Source organism: Temnothorax americanus, unplaced genomic scaffold (assembly GCF_048541705.1).
Source record: "Temnothorax americanus isolate GAGA-0224 unplaced genomic scaffold, ASM4854170v1 Scaffold8, whole genome shotgun sequence".
Lineage (NCBI taxonomy): Eukaryota > Metazoa > Arthropoda > Insecta > Hymenoptera > Formicidae > Temnothorax > Temnothorax americanus.
Window position 1 is genome coordinate 4,083,004 of NW_027509802.1, and position 24,522 is coordinate 4,107,525.

Consider the following 24,522-nt stretch of genomic DNA (forward strand, 5'->3'; position numbering starts at 1 on the left):
CCAATCGCCGCGAACGCGAAGGTCACCTCGAGTCGCCCGTCTACGTAGTCCCCGTGGTCCGCGGTCGGCTCTCGGGCGGATTCGTGGTCATTCGCCCGCGTACGGCTCCCCCGAGTGTGCTATGCTCCACGACTCCACGCTCGGATCGGATCGGAGTACGAGGGGCGGGGAGGGGGAGAGCGAAAAGAGATCTAACTTTACGTCAGTCGTCAGTCACATCGGCAGTATTCGTTCTCGCGCCTGCAGCTGCGGTGGTGGTCTATACTTCGTAGTCGTGGACGAAGAGAGTTGGGTGTGAAGAGAGTTATCTCCTCTCTCCGGGAAGGATCGGTCGCCGACGTCGCCGTCGTCAGCGTCGTCCTTATACTTTTATCCTCTCCGTCCTCTCCAGCTCGTTTTAATTCCCCCAATCCCCTCGGAGATTCTCTATCTACCTCTGTCTCTCTCTCTCCCTCTTCTCCACCTCCTCTCGTATCGCGGGTCGCGGGTATTGTGAAACAGTGTGAAACGCGAGGCGGGCAGCGGTTCCGCGTATACATACGCGGGGTCCGGGGATTACATTTTGCGAGCGCGAGTGGCCGAATGTCCCGCTGAGAATTATGTGGAATAGTGACGCAGAATTGGGATCGGTCGCGCGTCAAGTCAGCTGACATATTGCGCCCTGCTGCACCGCAACAGCCTTCGGTAAGTGTCGCAATCCCGTGCGCGCTCGCTCGCTCGTTCTCTCTCTCTCTCTCTCTCTCTCTCTCTACCCCGCGGCGCGCGGCCAGTGCGGCCACTACCCCGTACCCGTAACTCGCCCGCGCCGCGGGCGGCGGGACTATTTTCGGGTCGGGATAGCCGTGAGAGACGGACGACTATTTCTCCTCCTTCGCCTCCCCCGCGTATTATTCCCGAGCGGAGCTCTCGCGAGAGAGCCCCGTTTTCCCCCCTCGCGCGAGTTACGTGCGCGCAATTATCTCCGCTCGCGCGAGAGAGCAGAACCGCGCCACGCCGCGGCGGAACGGCGGCGGAACGACGCGGTAGGACCCGCCGACGTGTTAAGTGGCCTGTGGCGCGCGTTCCGCGAGCGGAGAGATAGAGAGAGAGAGAGAGAGACGGACAAAGGAACGGCGCAATTCGCGGCTAAGTGCGTATTCAAGGATGGTAGCCATGCCGTGCCATCCTTCCGTCTGCCAACACCGCACACCGCGACGGACGGCGGTCCTCCCTCGGTGCTCCAGGCCTCTCTTTCTTTCTTTCTTAACCTCTCCTTCGCCTTCCCTTCCCCGTCCCTCCGCTCCGCTCCGCTCCTCCCTCCTCATCCGTTCCCTTCGCTCTCTTTTTATCCGTCTTTCTCTCTCGCTCTCGCTCCACTCTCTCCTCCTTTCCACTCTCCTCTCTCGCTCTCTCGACGTTTCGACGACGTCGCCTCTCTTTTTCACTATCGGTCTCGCACGATGGCAGCGCTCCGATCTGATTCGAATGTATGCGTACGCTTTAGACGTCACACGGAGTGCCGAGTGCCGAGTTGCCTCTACTGCCCCTATATCCGTTAGAACGTTAGACTCCTCCGAATAGACGCTTTCCGAAAATGAACGAGGTACTTGCCGCGTGGCCGGACGCGTCGCGTCCAGGTCCGGGCCGCGCGCGTATATAATATTCTTCCTACGAGATAAAGCGACTTCTTCCCTACCGTCGACTCGTCTAATTTACCTCGTGCGTAATATTCTACTAATTCTTATTTGTCTCTCGACCGTGCCACGCGTGGTAGGGACTAGGGACGCATGTCGAACGCCGTCGCTGCCCAGCGAGAAAGAGAGAGAGAGCTCACATACGCCGCGTGTTTCACGGAAAATTTTTGATCAATTGATATCCAGACGCGGATGGCGGATGCGCTTTTCTCTCGCCGGAAAAGAAGGAAGAGAGAAAAAAAAAAGAGTGCCCAGTAACGGGTTCGTGACGCATGCTGTACGTTTACGCGCTTACGCCATTTCTCCTTGCCTCCGCCTCCCCTCCCCACCCCTCCGCCCTTCCTCGCTCTCTTTCTCTCCTCCGAGACCCGCGAGTCGCCGACGCACTTCGCACTTCCCTTATTCAGGTGTCCGTCCCTTCGGGGGCATTCCCTCCCCTCCCACGGATTTTTTTTTTTTTTCGTTCACTCTCCGTTGTTTACAATCTTTCTTTCTGGCTCGGCGAGAGTCTCGGGATCGCGGAATCGCGGCCGCTGCGGGCCGCTCCGGCCGAGAGCCTCCGGATCGGATGCCCCCTCGGTGCGGTCGAACGGAACTCTCTCGCCGCGCGTGTTTCCCCAGAGAGTATATAGCGCGACGCGTGCGCGCGCGTGTGCAGCGCGCCTCCTCTCCCGCGGCCTTATCAAGAATAATTTCTGGTATCTACACCGCGCGCGGTTACTTCCTCTCCCGTGGTGAGCTTTACTCGACTCCGCGACTCCGCCGCGCTCGGCTTTGAAGGTGCCATTACATGGAGCGCGGAAACGCGGAAACGCGGAAGCGCGGAAGACAAAATTTACTAGATTTCCGTCGATCTGTTCCGTCTGTTTTGAATGCCTTATATTACATGGAGCATATTTTGAGCGGAAAAGCGGAACGGAGAATTATAAAATATTAATTTTTAACGGTATTTATTGATTAAAATGCTTGTATTCAATAGATAAGCTGAAAAGATAAGCATATTAATAAAAATTGCAATGAATTAAGTGAACACAATTTTAAGAAATGAATACAAATGTCTATTTGTCACTATACTGTTCCGCTTTTCCGCGCAAATTGTGCTCCATGTAATATAAGGAGAAACAAACTCGCGGAGCGAACGCGTCAAAATCCGTTGTCAACGCGGATACAATATACTCCATCAAATTTCGGAGCTGTTTAATCACATTGAAAAAAAAAGCTTTTACTCATACTCTTCGATTACTTTATTATTTAATAAAAGTGGCAGTATAATATTATAGATCCAAACATCATGTTGATGGTTATTATGAAGTATATCTTATATGCAAGCCAGGGTACATACATAGGCTGCGTTAAGTACTGGCAGTGAATATCGAAACGCAGCCATACATACATACATACACGATAATAGCGGATTCCGCTTTTCCGTTCAAACGTGCGGGACTCAACTCGCGGAAACGCGGAATCTAGTTACTATTTTGTTCCGCGCTTCCGCGTTTCCGCGTTTCCGCGCTCCATGTAATGGCACCCTGACGCCAGCCGCTCGCGCCCGCGTCATTACACGCGCTTGCTCTCTCTCTCTCTCTCTCTCTCTCTCTCTCTCTCTCTCTCTCTCTCTCTCTCTCTCTCTCTCTCTCTCTCTCTCTCTCTCTCTCTCTCTCTCTCTCTCTCTGCGTGATGCATATGGATGAATAACACACACACACACACACACACACACACACACACACACACACACACACACACACACACACACACACACACACACACAAACACACACACACACACACACACACACACACACACACACACACACACACACACACACACACACACACACACACACACACACACACACACACACACACACACACACACACACACACACACACAAAATCTTGCGCATTCGCACTCATATTAATATATTGTACATATACAGTCTTGGCCAAAATTATTAGGCACTTTATTAAAATAAAGTTTCTTCAAAATAACATTTATTCTTGAAAGAAAGAAAAAAAAATATATATATATTTTTTTCTTATATATATATTATAATAATATGAACGCTTTAGCAAACAATTTTTAAACGATAAAAGTCTTTTTCCTGGTATTAGATTCAGCTCGGATTCGGTACAGCATAATGATTTATAAAAGTGTCTATAATAATTTTTGCCAAGGCTGTACTTATTTAATTTTTCATCATTTTTGTATTAAATTGTTTTCTAAACTTCCCACATATGCTGTAAACAATATATCTAATGTTTCAATGCTCGAAAGGGTGCTATCTTATAGAGTGCTTAAGTAGGGAATATCTCTTTTTTTTTTTTTAATCTACTCAGCGAACAAAGCTTGAGGCTTAAGAGGTTAGTTATTAATCGTTTGATACGTAGCCATTGCGAATATATTTATGTAAAAGATAAAATGTGTATTCTTTCTTATACTGCAATGCTGTTGTGTTAAAAGATGTAAATGGCATTAAAGTGTTTTTTTTTCTTGAAATTGAAATGCACACGGTTTTTTTTATTTAAACGTGTTGAAGGGTTTTCTCTGTAACTCTGTTGTACATCCACGGAGATACGTTGTGTAACTGCAGATAGTAGAGAACTAATTTAAGAGAGAGAAAAGCAATAGTTATAGCCACATGGCGAGGCGCAAATCGTCGCGGAGTTATCTAACGCTGCAGAAATTTAAAGGCGACGTCGAGCTTCAAGAATAGAGTTGGATAACGAAATTTTTTTTCTTTTTTATTACATTGGCACCGACAATTTTTTTCTTAGAAATTCAATCTCCGATTAAGCCGAGACGTTATTCTCTGATGCCAGAAATTAAAAGCGAGGACCGAAGGGACGCGGGCGGGCCTCCCGCGTGGTTTCCGTTAAATCGAATTCATCGTGAAACGTGAAATTTCCTAGGACATCCCGTCGACGTTGGAACATCCTGCGCGAGCCGCCTATTTTTCATACACTCGATCAGAAGGCTCGTCGGACGAGTTTAATACATGCTCCTCCTTTCCTCGGTGCGCGCTCCTTCTTGCCGTCAAACACGTTCGCATTGTAATTCACATCGCCGTTAACGTTAGTCGCAGCTTAAACTCTTTCACTGGTATCTTGTACAAGCTTTTTTTTTATGGCCATCATAACGGGTCGTCGCGAGCGATAATGAATTCCGCCTCTCCTCTCCCCCCCCGTTCCGCCCCCGCTCGTCGCGCGTTTTGTTTATATTTAATATTTATATAGACGTGGATCGATATACTCTATGATCCAAGTTTATCTATTGCATCTTATTTTACTATTCCGTTTTCTTACTACAATTTGTAGGCTCTTTATATCTGCGCGTTGATCGGCATCAATTAGATCTTTCATATAGGTCTAACTTTTTCATAAAATTTGTATTAAAGTGTTTTATTTATAATTAGAGAAAAAATACTTTTGTTATTTATTCATACTCTTGAGGAACTTAGTATTAAATGTATAGATTGCGTTGCTTTAATTTTTAATATCAAGCTAACTCGGTAACTAAAAAAGTTTAATACAGTCCGTCGTTATTTTATCACATTAATACTAAATAGGGGCTCCACTATTTAAAAAAACGAATACGTGACATTCGAACGTTCGACGTGTTATTACACTTCTCGCATTTACCCTCAGCATTTATTACAAATGGGAGTGCGTGATGTTTGATCACCCCGTCTACATCTACGAGTGACGATTAACGTTGCAATTGGCACATTTCAAATTTGCCGCTTCGCTGTACCTTGTCTCGTTAAATTATTTCGACAGATTTATTTGACATTGTAATAAATGTATCTTTAACATGTCTCCTCTTTTTCCTTCCTTCCTCATTCCTTACGCCCTTCTTTTTACAAATTTGTATGAGCGAGGTCATACGAAGTATACCGTATATATACTCTCTGTCATTCAATCATAAAGAATAAGTAAGGTAAAGATGATCTTCTATCGCTGTATACTTTTAACAACTGCTAAAGAGTTTATCGTTAAAAATTATTTAAATTACATAATCTGTACGCCTACACGTTTATATAGGATCAGAATTAATATATTTGTAATTTGGTTGAACAACTGTTAACGTTAAATAAAGTGTATTGATTCTTCTGTCGTAATTGCTGAGATTGACGCAAATTTTTTTTTTTTAGTTTATAACTAAAATTATGTATAAAGAGAGGTGATGTCAGGAGAATCGGCGCAAATTTATGGCGCTGAATGTTCGACTCTCCAATTGATCTTGATTGATACAAACATGCTACAGTATATACGGAACATTACGGAATTATCGCAAAACATTGACGGGCACTTGTGAAAATAATGGCGAGATGACCAACGGTCAGTTTCAACAATATCAGTTAGTTTTAATTTTAATCAAGCTATTCGTCATCTGTCCCTATAAAATTGGAATTAGAAGATACGCGCGCGCGCGTGCAGAGAATTAAAGTAACTTAAACAAGTTAGTAAGAACTGCCATTAATATAATTGCCACTGTAAAAATCAATTAACTCCGAAGAACGAAATGTGCACGGTAAACAATTTATCGATACGTATTAAGAACGACTACCCTCGTGACCTATTTTCACTCTAAAGTATGCTGTGTATTACGAAACGCGCAACGATATCCGAGACAAGCTTATTGACTGGCTTAGCTCAGCGACGGCTTAGTGGCCAAACCTATGAAGACTTTCTTTGAGGAAGAAAACGAGACGGAAGAAATTTCAGATAACTTCGGTCAACTTGTAGCGATCAAACGCCAATGTATTTTATTCTGTCCTTAATTGGCCCTTGTAAAGTCCCCACTTTCAGGAAGGGGAGAAAAATTAGGTGAAACAAATATCTCTGCGACTTTTTAACAGCTCGTGGCATCGCAAACAATTCGCCACGCCCCGTTCGCACGTTTATTCACTCGGAAAAGTGAAAAGTCGACCTCTGACAATGAGCCTATATACAATTCCTAAATTTCAAAACGAGGGACTTCGCTGTGCTGCGTGATCAATCTGTTCTTTCTTTTCCATCTTTGTTATTTTATTTTTACATCTCGTTGCGTCTCGGCTTTTACACGCTGCGGCGTCGCTCGTCGCACGCACACACGGCACGCGCGTGCGCGCACAACGCGCTCCGTGCTCCGTGCTCCGTCTGCACGCGCGACGGATCGAGGAACTTGTGTGTCTCTCTCTCTTTCTCTCTCTCTCTCTCTCTCTCTCTCTCTCTCTCTCTCTCTCTCTCTCTCTCTCTCTTTCTTTTTCTCTGGGACAACTGTACTCTTCGTGCTCACGCACGCGCGCGCGTGTACGTGAAAGCTGCGGCGAGGTCGTCGTGAAGTTCGACGCCTGCCACCGAGAGCGGGCGGGCAGGTAGGGACGCACGGGGGTGACCATTCAAAAAGAAAAAAAAGCACTCGCCGCTCTTACTCACTTAAGTATCGGCAACGGGGATGGCTTATCGACGGGCCACGACTAATACGGTACCGTTAAACATTAACGATATCGAGCGGTCCCGGGGAATTAATTAGCAACAAACCTTTTTGAGTCATTTTCTAAGTTACAGCTTACGATTGAAGAGATTTAACCCGGAAACGATCTTGAAAAAATGAAGTTTACATCATAGTAATAGGGAATTTGCATGATTTTTTTTTTAAATTGCATTAAATAATTTGTATGTTCTTTTAATTGTCTTTTTTTTCGTAATTTTTTAACGCAAAATAACCGAGAAAATAAATAATAAAATATTGCATTATTTGAAATGCCGAGAAAACGGTCCGGAAACGACCGAGTCTTCCCGAACGCCGTGTGACGTCACACCGCAGTAAAGTAATACTTTTAACCATTGAAACAATCATTTATTTTAAAAAATGAGTAAAGCAAAGACACATAAAGCGTGTTTTGTACCTTTATGTAAAAGTACTGTTATTAAAACACCAGGTGAACTGTTTTTTTATGTACCTCAAGATAAAAACGTGAGAATACAAATAGAATCTTCCCGTTTGACGCTGACATAACCTATAACTCGCTGAGATAGAAAGAGAAGGGAGTATACTCGTGTGCACTCGGGTGACGTTTCCAAACGCAGCCTAGCAGACGGAGAGTTGAGACTATTGCAATGTGACGTCATGCACTTGTCAGCCAATCAAAATCGTTTTCTCACAGCACAGAAAATTTCAAATATTATTAAAATTTAATTTCATTTTTGACTACCTATTTATTGATTAAAATTTAAAATTTTGTAAATAAATTTATAATAATGTATATTTAAATTACAAATAAAAAAAAATGCAATATTTTTTTCATGCAAATTCCCTATTATAAGGAATGCTTTTTTTGTTTTTAAAATATTTTTTGGTTTCTTCTTACTTTCTTCAGAAAATATTGAGTAAATCTGTGTACATACTTTCCTCCAATACTAATAAATCACAGAATAATGAAAAACGTGTAACGTAATGTCAGTGTGTTAATACTTTCTACCGACGTCAATCTTTTTAAGCATCCATGAATTATCTAGCATCAATTTAGTTCCCGTTACCGGCGTTTTTCGAGGGAATGTCCGCGAGTATGGCGATTATTAGAAATTTTTACTCGTGTGGCGCGTCCTTGCTAGTCACGCATGCGAACGCGGGCGCTACGTGGCGCCCGCGCCCGAGCCACGAAACGAATATGAATCATCATCTCCCGGTCGGCGTGAGTGCGCGAAAAATACGGGACGTCGTGGCCGCTCCGCGCCGCATCGCGGATGCGCGCGCACACGTGCACACGCGAGATATATTCCGTTCCGCCGCGCGTTTCCGCGTGCGCGCGCGATCCGGCAACGAGAGTGAATCTAGCGCCGATTCCCCGCGAACAAATATCGAAATCCCCCCCCCCCTCTCTCTCGCGCGCGCGGTACGAGTTGCCTCTGTATTCGCGCCGCTCGTAGATTCCTCCTACCTGCAGCGTGAATTTGCATGCGCGTCGGGGCGCGTGCTTCCCGTCTACGCGTTCGCGCGTCGTGACCGTTGGTCATTCGAGTCTGTTCCGCGAAGTTGGCGTTATTCGCGCGGATCTCGATTCTCGAGAATAGCCGGTCCCCGCGGTTCCCCATCAGGTGTGGTGTAATCGCTGCTGTGGAGCCATGATAGAAAAACTCTTTGGATTTCGCTCGGAATTAATCCGATCCAGTTGTCAATTATTGGCTGAAACAGGCGCGCGCGTTTTTCTATTTTGTATCGTGACACACTTTTTCGTCGAGCCACGCTGTTGCGAATTGGACTTGATGAAAATATAAGTCCTCGAACGCTTTCCGCCTTTCGTTTCGGTACGATGCCGGAGCGTCTGTCGATGCGCGTTTTAACGCGTTGCAATAAGAAAGAAGAAAGAGGAGCTATCCTACGAATGGAGAAAGCCGATCTGGATGAAAGGTCGATGCTTTTTTCCGTATCTGCATCCGTGATCTCGTTGCGCTCGAATTGCACCGTTCGGTTGTTGTTACACACGAAGAGCGCGCGCGTCGCTTATTCGACTTTGATCAACGAATCCTGGATGGGTTTCGTCGAGAGATATTAGTTCGGAAAACTCATTTCGCGCGTTAACGCTTTCTAAGGTGAATTTATCGCCCCGCATTTTCCGAATCGATCGCGGGAGTCTCCCGATCTCTCGGCATTAGAGGTAACACCAGTTTCTGTCTAGCCGGGACATAAATAGCAGGTGCTCGGCGCACCGCGCCGATCCGTTGTGTAATTGGATTTGAAGACTAGTCGATCCTGTTTTCTTCGGTCGTCTATTATTGAATGGGCGCAACCGCGCGTATACACGGCGCGGCGGTTAAAAATGATACCGCCGACAATATTAGCGTCTAAACACGAACTCTCGAGCGACACTTTTAGTTTCGTGGTCGTTACCTGCTCCTGCTCTAAATTTAGTCCTTAAAACACGTCGGTTCTCGGAGAATCATGGATTCTGAAGTACACAACCCTTTGCACACCTTTTTCACAAAAAAATGAGAGAAAGATTAGAGAGAGAGAGAGAGAGAGAGAGAGAGAGAGAGAGAGAGAGAGAGAGAGAATCGTCATTTATTAGTCTGGGATTACGACTCCTAAAGCGTAAAGACATTACAAAAAAGAAAATGGACAGTACATAAACTGTAATATAATGCACATATATAAAATAATAAAAATAGAAATAAAATAATATAAAAAAGAAAATTAATGTAATACAAACAATGTAGAATAAAATCTGTGCGCGCATGTAAGACGATACAGAAAGATTAAATTGTACCAGCACAATCAGCTGTGGATTTACAATGAAGCGATAGTAAATAATTATAAAGTTTACACTTAAAAACATCAGGAGAGAAAAAGAGAGTTAAATTTGTCCAATAATATAATTAATCCTGTTTTCTCTCCTATTTCCAGACCGATTTTTGTCGCGCGCTAATTTTATCTTCTTTGATGAGAGAGACATTTCTGACATTCTTTACGAATATCGGCTGGATATTCTTTTCTTCTTTAAAAGGAACGTAAATTTCATTAACAACAATTATATTGATATTGACTTATATAACTTCAATTAAAAATTACATTTCATTGTTGCAGATGCACGAAAATGATATCTATATCTCGTTGCGCCGAAAATAAAATTATTCTCGTCAGTCATTTTAGAATTCGTGTTACGCTAAAATCCTACCGCCAAAAGTGGGTTAGGTTTTGCTAAATTCCGTTTGTGTTCATTGTCCATACCGTGTGTGGTTCGCCGAAAAGGAAGGCAGGGCCACATCTCCAAGGTTGTGGACTCGCGGCCGAGCTCTCTTCCGAAATCCGAGATATTCCTGTATGATAAAGGCGGTGGCGCGCGAGCCCGACTAAACGACTTTGCGAAGGTCGGACAATCGTGCAACGGCCGTTGTGGGGGAAAGGTCATTTACTCCTTCGAGTAAATAAAGCTCTCGAATCGGACATAGCTCTCGAACTTCCGTTCGACTGGCGCAGCTGCGCTTTCTTTTTCGGTGTGTACACGCGGTATAGACGTATATACAATTGTTAATTGACATGAAAGGGGCATATTCTTTGTTCTCAATCTGCTCCCAATCTGATATATATATGCGAGCGATTCATAAGGCCTGTTCTTTTTTAGCTGAACTTCTCGCAAGGTTCATATTTTCTCTTTTTCTCTCCAACGTGAAAAGAAAGAGAGAAAAGATGAACAACCATGCAAGAAGTTCAGCTGAAAAGAACAGGCCTATATATGTAATACGTATATATCGCCAAATGCGCGGCGCGATTTTAAATCGAAAATCGTCGAACTTGAGGAAACTGCGCTTTTCGACGCAAGTTCGAAGTCGCTCGTCGCTCGCTTTCTCTCTTGGCAGAAATTTAAATTGGGCGTTATCCTTCGTCGTGTCGTCCTAATTTCCCTCGTCATTGTCGCCCACTTCGTCCTCGCATCCGCGCGAAGGATCTCACTTCGTTATACGTGGGTTCGATCGATACGAACTCCTCCCGTTCTCCGCTGCTTGACGTCATCCTCTTTTTATTTCCATTTATTAAAATCGTCGCTAAGGTCGCGCACGCGTTGCACCTCTGATAAACATATTGGTAGGGTGGAGGCTTGGAAAAAAAAAATAACGCGATCGAATTTCGAAAGATAAGAAGCTACATCCGAGGAGAAAAAGTACGATATTCTAGCAGGACCGACATGAATGAAGAAGCGTGGCGATCGAGTCATCGCGTCACGTGAACTTTACCATGACTCTCACTTCATACATATGACTCCCCCCCCTCTCTCTCTCTCTCTCTCTCTCTCTCTCTCTGTATTTAACTTTTTCCTAGAGTAAATATTTTTTTAAATTAACGCATGCCGTTTACAATTTATGACAAAGACACGACAATAACGTAGCATGACAATAAAGAAATCTATTTTGTTATTCAGATGAGAATTTAGACCCTAGGCTTCGCTCTCTTGATAAATTTTGGACAATATTTTTTACGCCACGCGAAGCAAAATCTATTCGTATTTGAGGATTCATATTTGAGGATTTCGTGGGTCAATTCGCGAGAAAAAGAACCGTTAGGATAAGTAATCGGGAAATTGCGAGTGTGCGTCATTCTTATCTACGTCGCGTGAGTCAAATGCGCGGGCATGGTGAAAGACGTTTGTGAGATTAGCGATCCGTTTCACAATGAAGTCAGCCGAATATGTATAACTACATACATGCATACATTGTATCTTCCTTCGAGATTAGTGACTAGCTAGTTTCGCGACAAAAGCGAGGAAAGTTGCGTGCTTCGCCTTCAGAGAATTTTATACTATTCCTTATTCATTGTTATGCAAAGAAAGAAATATAAGAATAACAAAGATAATAATATTATAATGATGTTTTCCACCGAGTTTGTTCTGAATCTATGGAGTTATATGCGTACAAGTTCAACCGATAAGAATAAACCACATTTTGATTTTGTTCTTCCGACGTCATGACCTAATTTGGTTTCAATGAGAGATATCGGGTGTCGCGATATAAATTTGCTGATAATTACTTCAAGGTTTATAGTATATTATCGTTGTATTTTATACTTTATCGATAAACCAAACATTAAGAAATGCAAGCAGTTATATAAATGCTTAAGAAATAAACAGAAAAGAACATGGTGTCAAATAAAAAATTAATGTATTATGTACTTGTACATACGCAACAATCTATATAATTTTCTTATAAGAATTTCAACTTTTTATTTCAACTTTTTTTTTGGTTAAACTATTGCATAAATGACTTCGTTCAAGCAAGTTTTCTTCGTTTGACGCATATATCTTATTTCAAGATTGTAGATTGTTACGTATATACGCCGCGAGCATATATAAGTGTTTATTTGACACTTCTTTTTTTTCTACCTTATATGCCCTAATATGTGTGAAGTTGCACACGTATATATTCGGTGCTTCCCGTCTAAATTTTCGTGTATCATGATCGTTGGTTTGAAAAACATTTATGTAACATTATTGCTGCATTATTAATTATTATATGTTACATGGTACTGTTGTTAGTAAAAAAAAAAATTGATCTAACACTGTGAAATATCGCTTCCCAGTTACTTTTGAGACGGTCATCGCCGTTTCTCGAATACCAACACGATGCTGCACCGCGGATATTTGGTGGCAAAGCACGCGGCCCGAATACGCGTGCAAATTTACGTGCTGAGGCACTTATACGATCCCCCGCGCGCTCTACAAGTTTCAGGAAGCGGGAAGAAAGAAAAGGAAAAGATTTAAGTAATTTGTCTTTCTCGCGCCGCGCGCGCTTTTGTTCGCCTTCGGCCTTGCGCTCAGTGGCATTGCCTCTTTCCTCATTGTGACGAAGGAGTTTGCCAGCTCGGTACTTATAACCGATGACGATGTAGCTGTGACGTGGCTAAGAATAATGTTAAAGCCATTGTCTCGCTAAATCTTAAGAATTATTTTTGCGCGGTGAGGATGTCTGCGAAGCTTTATCGAAAAAGAAAAAAAACTAATCTAGGGACATTCTCCTAAAAAAATTCTCGATTGCGAGAGACACAAAGAAAATAACAAATTGGGATAGACAAAGATAAAGGAGGAGATATCGTAGAGAAGCATGTATTTTCATCAATTTCAGAAAGGATTATTTGGAGAGGACGACTACAAAGCTTTGTCGAGAAAAATTAACCTAGCGGGACATTTCTAAAACAACTCGATTGTGAATAAGATTACAAAGAAACTAAAAACTTAGGATAAACAAGATAAAGGAGGCGACATGGCAGAGAATAATGTTCGTGTTATTGTCACGTACATCTCTAGAATATTATTTGCGTGGCGAGAATAACTATATAAAGCTCTTTGTCGAGGAAAAGTAACTTAGGGATGTCTAAAACGACTCTCGATTGCCAAGGAACACAAAGAAAATCAAAAATTAGGATAAACGATAATAAAGGAGGAAAGTGAAGGAAACATCGCGGAGAGAATGCTGTGCGAATTATTAATTAAATGTCGTTCGATATTCCATTCGCGCGGAAAAAACGTCCGTTTTTGACGTCTCATCGACGTGGTATCGCAGCTGTCAAAATTTCACGTGTCGCGTCCGTGCCTATATATACGCGTCCCCGTGTTGTCGGTCGAGTTCGGCGAAGAGAGCGCAAAAGTGGGGTTAAAGCCCGATTAAGTTGGGGCTCGCGGGTCGAGAGAGTGGAGGGAGAAATTGCTTTTCGACGGATCGTGCGAAACAGCACGGACGTTTACTCGCATCTATCCGCGAACGTCGAGTGCCGCGCGATAATTTCGGAGCGAACATATCTGTGCAATATATTTACAATCTTTCGCGTAAACGCGATTCGCCTGTCGATTCTCTTTTGTTAATGATCTATCTTTCGAGATATCGTTCGAGATATCGTTTCCATCCGAGAAGAAGCGAAAGAGAAATAGAGGGAAGAAAACAAAGCTGGCTCTCTATATCTCTATATAAGCTTCGCTCGCCTCGTCAATCGTCGTCGCGAGGAGGCGAGCAAGTCATTCGGTGATCGCGTGTTCCGGCGATATCCAGTTTACTCCGCGATGTGTTTGGTACAGGCAGGAGATATCGTGGCGGCGCCACGAATTGCGCGCGCGCGAGGCACGACGGGCGAGACTGGAATTAAACGTCGAGTAATCGCCGCGTTAAAACCCGTCGCCGTGCCACCTGTCCCGGGTCCCGGCGTGCCCCGGTCCCCGGTCGCGGCGCAGCGCGTAGGAGTGTTGCATCGGAAACACCTTACGCGGGGAAGGTTTTGCTCGGCGGGTCTCGTAGTACTAGAAAGCCTCGCGCGGGGGCGGGCGGGGCGAAAAAGAAAAAGGCGAGGGGCAGGCGGAAGAGAAGCCGAGGAGAGAGAGGCGCGAGAGCAGAGAGAGAGAGAGAGGAGAAGCAGAGGAGAGCAGATAGAGCGGAGGATAAGAGAGACTCTACTATTACAAACCCCCCTCCACCGCCCCTTTCTTATCCACTCGTTTTCCTCGCATTATCGCCTCACTTCACTTTGGTGCCGTCCACTGGACTATACCGTGGCGTTTCTGAACGCAGCTGCTCCGGTCCCTTCCTTTCCAGCTCTCTGTCCTCGCAACGCATTTTGTACGGCGATTTTTTATCGTGAGACTGACACAAAGAGAATCGCCCGGGAGATAAAGAATTTCTTTAATCTCGCGCGATTAAAGGCCGGACACACACGCGTCGTGTTACAATGTGTTTCTTAAGTTTGATTATTTGTTAAAGCTGGACTTTTTGGGCACGATGGAAAGTTCAAGAAATGATATCTTGTTACACACACATATGCGTACTTTATATTGCACTTTGCAGTCATCTATTAAGGAATAGTGAACTTTGACAGTTCTTAGTTGAAGCATTTTATTTATAAGAAAGTGTACGGTCATAAGTCAAGTCTTTGAATATCCCGATTAAGCGAACGCGCGATTACGCATGATCACGACGGCTAACGTTTATGCAAATGCCACTCTTATCAGAACCAAATAAAAAAATTTTCTGTTTGATTATATATATCTGATGCAATTAATGCCAATGTTACTCGGACTCGTGGAAGAAAATATTTAAGCCTTTGGCATTTATTTTTTAGATTGTGAAAATTTTGCGTACGATTCAAAAGATTACCGTCCCGAGATGAATTAAATTCTTCAACACATATCCGCGTACATTCATCTCGAGATACAATCTTCATCCTTAGATGAAGCTTTTACATTTTAAACTTACGCAATAATTTTTGAACGATTAATAAAACGCAAAATTTTCTTATTTATTTATGAAGATTATATATTTATGTCATATGTGTATATAAAGAGTATATATTTATTATTGCATAAATACTATTTGCGAGATGTGCAGATATCAAGAATTTGAATGTTCGAATGACGGAAATTAAGTTCTCCCTTTCCTTTCGGATTATATATATGTACATATATAATAATTACCCTTTTATTTTACTTTTTAAAGATACTATATACGCGTGAATTACGCATTTCAATTTGGCGTACTTATAATTCGCCCAGTTACCCGATATCGATAGAAACTCGTCAGACATTCGATCGAACGTACATTTTCAACTACTATTTCGGTACGGTTCTATATGCGCGTTCTAATAATTTTTCCCGATCGAGACGGCTGACCCAATTCCTAACCTCCTGCGACCCCTTATAACCGATAGGGAAGAGGTACCATTCGATTCAGAATAAAGATAACTCTTTAAGCAGTCGGGTTTTAATAATACCCAAATCCTGGAAAGTGGGCCGATTGCTCGTTTGGCAGATCTCTCTCTCTCTCTCTCTCTCTCTCTCATCTCCTCTCGTCTCATCTCCTCGTCTTCTCCTCCCTCTCTCCTCTCTCCCTCTTCTCCCTCCCTCCCTCCCTCCCTCCCCCTCCCTCCCTCCCTCCCTCCCTCCCTCCCTCTCTCCCTCTCTCCCCCCTTTCTCTCTCTCTCCATTTTCGGTTAATAATTTTATTCACCCATCACATTCGTTATAAGAAAATACAGCCGAGTCTTCAATATCTTAAAATACAGGTATAATAAATTGTGAGAGCATATCGACGTATGTAAAAAAAAAAAAAAAAAAAAGAGAGAGAGAGAGAAAGAGAGAGAGATCGATTTCAAATTGGTCATCAATTAATCATAAATTTTATAAGGTCAGAACCCCTGGAGCATATAAATACTATAAATAATACATGAAAACACATATATATATATATAGGTATATAGGATTGTAGCGCTATATTGTACGCGCTTGAATTTGTAGAAAAAGTGTTATGCTTCCGCTCGCGCTGATTGATCTATAAACTCGCTAGCTTTTCATTAACTGTGCTCAAAAGAAAATATATTGCCCATATTCTTCGCACCTAATTAAAATCTGATTATAATAAGGTAATTTGTGTCACATTCAAATATACTCCTGTTTCCTTCTCAATTAGAGAATAAAGCTAATAATAAAACAGATCGATGACCCAGCTAGCGATTCAAATGTCTCACTTAATCTCGTTTCGAGACAAACCTGATCAAGATTTGCCAAAGCTGCGTTTATCCGTACGTGAGTAAGCTAGATTGATTTTCGAAAATGTTTTTGAATCGCATCTCATCGACATTAGATCAAGCGACCCAGATCCATTTTTAGGCCACATATTAATAATATTATGTCTGTGGCACAAACCCTCCGTGCCGTAAAATATCTTTTCGCTGCGTAAAAAATTCATCCTTGCATATAGAATCTCCTAAATAGCTCGCGCGCGGCCGACAACGCGCCGTCGGAGTTCGCGAGTATCGAAAAAGTGGACTTGTCCCGCTTCGCGGTTCGCGGCATCAATTGGATTCAATTGAGGAGCCAATCGCTCGCCCGGCGGGGAGCGTTCCGAAACCGCCGCCACCGCCGCCGCCGCCGCCGCCGCGTGCGCGCGAGAGCGCGCCGCATACGAAATCGTGAGAAGCGGGCCCGATCAAATTTTCGCCGAAAGGAGTTTGCGCTCGCGGGGAGAAAGCGCGGAAAGTGCCTCACCCGGGAGGGGGGGGTATTTGGCGGTAGTACCAGCCGAGCGCATGCTGAGCGGCGGCGATGGCGAGCGGTTGCGGTTCCCCGTCCACGATCGGCGCTGAATGCGCCGCCGCCGCCGCCGCTGCGGCAGCAACCACCACTGCCTCTGCCGCCGTCGGCGTCGGCCGTCGTTGAACGCGCGTCCGCCGCGCTGTGCCGTATCGCGTCGCCTCGCGCGCGCCTGGCGGTGTGCCGTCGCTTACGCGTCCGCCCAAAAGCCCCAGCGCGCGCCTGGCCGCTCCGCGCGATCGCCATCATGAAAACATTCGCCCGTCGTTATCGTTGTTTCTCCTCCGTCCTTGCGGGCTGCAGAGCGCGGATCGGAGGGTAATATCGAGCGCGTCGGGTGCCGGGATCGTCCGCCCGTCCGCCGCCGTCGCCGTTCACCGTCGCGCACGGAAACGCGAGGCCCTGAAGGCAGCTCCGTTTCGTCGTGATTTCGCGTGCCGTGCGAAGTGCGCCGCGAGAGGATTGTAAAACGAGAGTGTGTGAGAGAGAGAGAGAGTGTGTCAGCCAGCGCGACGGAAGGTCACGGAAGAAAGAGACGGGCGATCCTCTGTCGACAGTTCTATTGTGCGGGGGGTGTCCGCGGATCGCGATAAGGATACGGCCGCCGCCACTTAAATGCCTCGCACAAATTCTTACTCCATGTTGCGCATCGGTTGCGACACGGCTGCGTGTTGGAAAGTGAGTAATATCCCCGTATCGCGCTCCGCGCGATCACACGCCTGGCCCCTGGCCCCTCCTGATGGTTTTGTCGCGGAGAGCGAAAAGAAAGGGAAAAAAATGTCATCGCCAAGATGACGTAGTAAAAATTCCTAGGAATCGTTTCCCTTCTTCCTCTCGCCCTCTCGCTCGCTCCCACCGTGGGGTTTCTCGCCCTCTCTCCCTCGCTCCCACCCGGGGTTCCCACCTCCTCGCTCTCTCGGTCGCCTCGCGTTTGGGTTCGCACAGTTCGGGGCCATCCGAGTCTCCTCTCTTTCTCTCTCCCTCTCTCTCTCTCTCTCTTTTTCTCTCTTTCTCCTTCTCTCTCCCATTGTTGTGTCTTTTTGTTGAAATTTCGGTTATTATCGAGTGCCTCGGCGTGTCCGCAGATCCCAAGGGCATGCCTCGTTGAGAAGATATTTATGTTCTGACCTTGCACGACGCAGGAAGTAGGCTAAGTCGCCGATAGGTCCCATTTTCTTTTCTCGCCAGTTCGCACCGTGTTCTGACATTTTCGAAAACTCACCTGCCTTTTTTCCCTAAACACGCTCGCCGTCACGATCGCCGAGAGGTAACGCGGCTATTTTGGATTTTCTCGCGTTGGTGCGGTTCCCGTTGGTGGGACAATTTTATTGTTCACATTTATCTCTTTGTCACGAAAAAGATATGTGTCAAGATAATATACCTCGTGAATTAATTGACGTAATACCACAATCTTTGTATTTTGTAAACTGCAACGCTCTTTGCTATCTTGCTTCGATTGTGATTTGGCTTCGTCATTCTCGTTTATGATGTATTTTAACTTGTGACGCACTTAACATTCTCTCAAAGTAATATACACTGCTGTTTATATACTCGTGCTCAAGATGTTTTACATATTTAAATACGAGATGGTTACGTGATATTTTATTTTATATATCCTCTGCTATTAATCGCACGATTTATTTGTGACAGGTGAGTACATGGTGACACACGGTTGCAGAGGAGCAATTGGGAAGAGAGCCGCAGCAAAGGACTACACCTAGTTATCTTACGCCAAGCTGACTGCAACTTTCCACTGTTTCTCAAGGCAGTGATCGCAACTAGGATTTATTAAACGGGAGTTTCCTTGATTTAACGAAGAGACACTGACAAAGACGACAGTTATGGAACGAGAGTCGAATCCTATGCAAGCTCTGTGTCGCAGTGGCTGTGGATTTTATGGCTCGCCAGCTACCGATGGCCTTTGTTCCCTATGCTATAAGGAAAATCTAAAAAAGAAGCAACAACCACCAGTGTCAGCTGCCACCGTACCAACCTCGCAGACTATCTCCAGCAACGCCGGCACGTTGCAAGGCAATTTTGGTAGCCCAGCGGCAACGGGAACGACGGCCCAACCTACCATTCCTACTATACCTCAGTCAACGTCGGATCTGCCCAGTCCCAAAGAAGTGAGTATTACCATGATTTCTTCATCGCTATTCTGCACAAACGTAACGCCTTTGTTCTTTCAATTAATTTGCAGAAAATAGCGCTTATAAGCAGTCCTGAACCCGCAAGGTCGTATACATCAAATTGTTTTTAGTCTGTAAAACATATACTTTGAAAACGGCAAGGGGAAAGAATATTAGAATATTGCTAGACTGAACTTTACAGAGACGTTAAAATGCAACATTGCATATATGTATTTATTGCTTCTTTTGCATTGTTTTAATAAAAATTTCTTGTAGAAATATGCGGACTGTAGACAAGAAATTATATAATTGCCTATACTCTACAAAAGTAGATTATCTGTCTTTCACAGATTATCTGTCTGCGAGAAGAAAATGATGCAACGCGTCTAATTTATATTGAAACGGTTGTTTCTGATATTGATTATGATATTTATGATATTACGATAAAAATCTCATTGAACATCTGCACATGTCCCATTTGTTATTTATAACTTTTATAAATAATATAGATGAATTTTTATGTCTAATTAATGATCAATTGGTATAAGGATTTATGTGTTTTTGATAATAATCTCTCTATATATAAAATATAATATAATATAATAATGAACATTTTTCCATTAAATTTGAAATAGATATAACGGAAATTTGAGAAATATAAAAGATATAAAGGAAATTTTAAGAGATAATCGTAATAATAAATAATTATTTTTATCGTTCTTACAGTATGTCTTATACTTTTGTCAATCAGGTAAACAGAGAAGATCAGGAAAGTGAAGTAGGTGTAAGCAGTGCGGTAGCTGAAGGTTCATCGGCGAGTAGTGGCGATGTAGACGACTCCTTTGATGGCAAAGAGACTGATAAAGAATCTAAGAAGAAGAAAAATCGTTGTGCTGTATGTCGCAAAAAAGTTGGTTTGACCGGTAAGTGTCCATGTAATGTAATGTAATTATTAGTAACTAATTAGTAATGCAACGAATTAGAGTTGTTTTCATGATGATGAACTTTCAGGATTTGAGTGTCGTTGTGGAGGACTATTTTGCGCCGTGCATCGATACAGTGACAAGCACGATTGCAAATTCGATTACAAAGAAATGGGCGCTCAAGAAATTCGGCGCAACAATCCAGTTGTTGTTGGTGAAAAAGTGCAAAAAATTTGAACTATTTAGTGTGTAGTCGTTGGGAAAATGGTTATTATAACTATATAAACAAACAGAATATAAAAGAAAAACACGCAGAAAACGAGATAAATTATCTGGCAGCTGATTCGCACGTCGAGGGGTGAAACGAGCGAGCGTGTAAGATCGTGTGCGAGAGCGAGGGAATGAATGTGTGTGCGCGCGCAAGAACGACAGTAAAATTGTTTTGTAGCTGAATGCCGAGGAAGGGTATAGAAAGAGAAAAAATGAAGAAGAAAAGAAACGAATATCAGACAGAACAAATAAACGAAAGATTGCAAATTAGAACGTGTGCGCGTGAGTGAATGAAATTCGTAATTGGATGCCAGTGCCATGTAAGTTTCAGATTGTCATCTAGTGAGAGAATTTTAATTGAGAATATATCTGGTTACTAACTGCTGCCAGCTTACTACTATTATTACCTATTATTATCTTCATGATTATTACGGATTATGATTATTCTATATTATGTTTATTAATTTACTTAAATAGAAAATTTTTTGCGAATATGAAGCTCGTTTTACGTAAATGCAGAACTCTTGGTGCGGTCAGTCGGTCCAGGACGTCTTAAGAGTTTTGGTTTGTTCGAGAAATTTTATACATTACTGTTTCGTTTATATATCAAAAAGTAAAAAATAGGGAATGTTGCTTAGGTAATGGCTGACGTTGATGGGTGATCACAATCTTAGGTTAATAATTAGTCTATAATTATTAAGTATATTAGTCTATTGATTCATAAATAATGCAATGAAGTATAAGTAGTACTGTGTGTTTATGTCCAATTTCACGTGAATATAACCAGCAATTATTACTCATTAAATATGTTTCAACCTATATTGCAAATAATTATTTACACTACGGCCGCCAATCTGGGATTTGTAAATTAAACCCCTCTTTTTAACGTATTTCTTCGATTTCTCTTAGAACAATATAAATGAATTGTTAATGGTTGAAGTCGATTAGTTTACTCGTTTCCATTATTTTTGCTTGTTTTGCGAGTTTTGTAGGGTAGCTGCGCGAGGTATTCCGGTGCTGCACAGCAGCGCATAATGTAAGAGTAAATGATTAATAAAATGTCTAGAGAGGCCGGGCATTATATGAACGACGAAAGATAAGAGAACTATTAAAGTTTGTAAAGTGTGAACGTATACTAAAAACCGTGCGCGAAGGATATTACACTGATAAATTTTATAATCCACGTACATACTTATATTATATTTTTCTTCTCCGCGGTCAAAACTTGTGCCGAACTTTTCATTTTTTCCTTTCTCGCCCGTAAACACCTTATACATGTTTGTAAAGTTATAGCATACGCGAAAGGGTGCTATAGCTGTTCAACTTTCTTCTACTCCTGTAAAACAAGATGAATGAAAACGATAAAACTGCGCAAATCACACCTCACGTATAGGTCAATTCCTTAAGAGCTTCACGGAGTGGGTTTGAATTTTTCAAGAAAAGAATATATTAAAAAGAAATACACACTGCGACTTCCCGATTTCGCGTGAAACAAAGTAACGATGTCTCCTATCTTTCTTTTTCTTTATGTTATCCCGAGACAAAGCGCTTAATCTAAATTGTGCTGCCGTGCTTTTACTTCTCGTTTTGTAATTAGTGGACTTGTATAAAAGTGAATATTATTCGCCTAAAAATTTATTTTTGCGTCGCCTCGAAAAAAAAAAAAAACATGTACATCAAATATCTTATTATTTTCGATAAATATATAAAGCGTTCTGTTAAATGTGTAATCGTAAGGGTCTGTCAGACTTTTTATGTGTCTTTTCTTTCTTCAGGCTTAAGCAAATACGCCGCATTAGTTATCCCGTATTAGTTACCAAATATACTTCACGCCGTCGTCGCCGAAAGTACTCCAGCCGCGAACGAGTTTTCTCTTCGAACACGCGCGCAGCGAATCGCAGCTGAATTTCCAAAACGTTACCTAGAAATTAAGGCAATCGAAAACGGGATCTTTCGGAGATGGTCATCGATAATTCCCATCGGGCACGATTCTTCGCGATCTTTACGGGACGACTTATATATGTGCGCCGACTTCACATAGACAATATATACATATACATATATATATCTATATATATATATATACTTTTATCTTGTATCAAGATATTGTTGTCGATGAATATGTTCTTTTTTCCTTTTTGGCGCACCTTTTTAAGAACGCTGACGAGAGAAATCAGAATCGTGTATAGAAGAAAAAAAACGCACACCACACACGTAGACACACAATTACATTCACACATATACACGTTACACATACACCAGACACCGATTATCAGTAATATCGACGGAATGGTTGCCTTCAGGCCTTCATCCTATTTTAGGCATAGCATATTTTTCTAACGTGTATCGCAATATCGGAATAATCTTGCCTAGCGAGAGCGATCGAATGATAGGTGGAGAAAGAGGGAGAGAGTGATTGAAGGAATGCGTATGTGGAGAGAGTAGTGATGCCTGGGGAGAGTGAGGCAGAGGAATGCGTGCAGGAACATAAATGATTTATAGGAGACGAGAGAAAGAGAGCGAGAGAAAGAGAGAGAGAGAGAGAGAGAGAGAAAGAGAGAGAGAGAGAGATAAACAAAAAAGATTTATCAGCGACGATCGTACTCGGCTGACTATATAAGGACGTAACACGATGCTTGTAATTATTACGATTGATATTAGTACGTTTAAGCTATTAAAAAAGTAACATCAACTTTAATATATTATATGATTACAATTACCATCCTTTGAAAATGCTTTAGACATTTAGGTTTCACATACGTAAAGGAAGTTAGTGTGCTCCCTACCTACGCTCTTTCCTCTCTTTCCCATTTTTATCCCTCCTCCTTCTCCCCCTCGTCCCTTTTGTCCTCTCTTTCCTCCCGGCCCTACACGGGACCCTTTTGACAGTTCTCGAAATGTTTATAATTATAGCGGACTATATTTATGTATATTTAAAAACAAAATATATATAAATGCATCGCCCCTAACGAAAACCGGAAATCGTTTTTTGTGTGTTCTCGACTATACTTTATATAGAGCTCTTCAACTTAGCACCTCATCGAATTATATTGTAGCTGTACGCTGTACAAAGAAAAAAGAGAGAGAGAGAGATATGAGGAAACATCTCCCGAAGTTTGAACGAGGTGCGACCTTATTTTCTCTGTAATGAAAATTTTTGCTGCAATAAACGGTTTATCTTTTACCACGCTGGATATACCCGATGATATATATATCTCGATCGAAATTCGTGCTTTTTTACACGTGCGACAGTGCCTTTTAAAAATTAACAGCAAACATAAAGCCACATCGAACGCATTTTTCAATGATATATCGTTCTCGCATATAATGATCCTGATTTCAATAATTTCAATGGCAATTAAAAAATTGCCATTGTAAAAAATATCTATATATATACATATATATATATATGTATATATATATATCCATCGAAAAATATAACGCAATTTAAGATAATACATAAGAGAATAGAAATATTTCTGAAATAAACAATTTTGCAACAAAAGAATTTTCTACATCGATAAAAATTCTGGGGGGGCAAGAGGATATTGGATATTTAAAGGAAACAAGAAAATTATTATCTCTCTTTGATTAGAATTCGCTCTACGTGCGAAATCACGTAAAACCGAGACTCTCATGAATGCCTCTTTGATCGTACTTGTATTATGTGAAAATCAACACCCGCGGTGAATAAAAAAATTGAAAATAAAGTATAATAGACATATGGTAATGATTATTATGGCAATCTATGGGAGAGCAGCGGGCAATTAATAAATTGACTCTGATAAAGATATACGCAGTACGTTTTTTTTTTTTTTTTTTACTACAAATTCATTGCATGAAGCATTCTCATCTTCGTCGGAAACCGAAGTGCTTCAGCGAATATACATTGAATTGAAATAACATTTATATTATAGACATCCAGCGCCATTTTATTTCGTAAGGTTTGGCGTTACGATTGATCGGGACATCGTGTCTCTATC

General features: G+C 42.5%; 1 protein-coding gene across 3 annotated transcripts; it reads left to right on the plus strand.

Moving 5' to 3' along the window:
* Positions 1–239: 239 nt before the first annotated feature.
* Drn (zinc finger AN1-type doctor no) lies at positions 240–23,723 on the plus strand. 3 transcript variants are annotated; one of them, XM_077423638.1, is made up of 4 exons: positions 240–684; positions 18,868–19,343; positions 20,098–20,269; positions 20,358–23,723. In XM_077423638.1, the coding sequence occupies exons 2-4, from the start codon at positions 19,059–19,061 to the stop codon at positions 20,504–20,506; spliced, it is 606 nt and encodes a 201-aa protein (XP_077279764.1). In that variant the 5' UTR covers positions 240–684; positions 18,868–19,058; the 3' UTR covers positions 20,507–23,723. The 3 variants fall into 3 exon arrangements, with proteins under 3 accessions (XP_077279764.1, XP_077279766.1, XP_077279767.1); XM_077423640.1 differs by lacking the exon at positions 240–684 and adding an exon at positions 17,319–17,895; XM_077423641.1 differs by lacking the exon at positions 240–684 and adding an exon at positions 18,327–18,484.
* Positions 23,724–24,522: the final 799 nt, after the last annotated feature.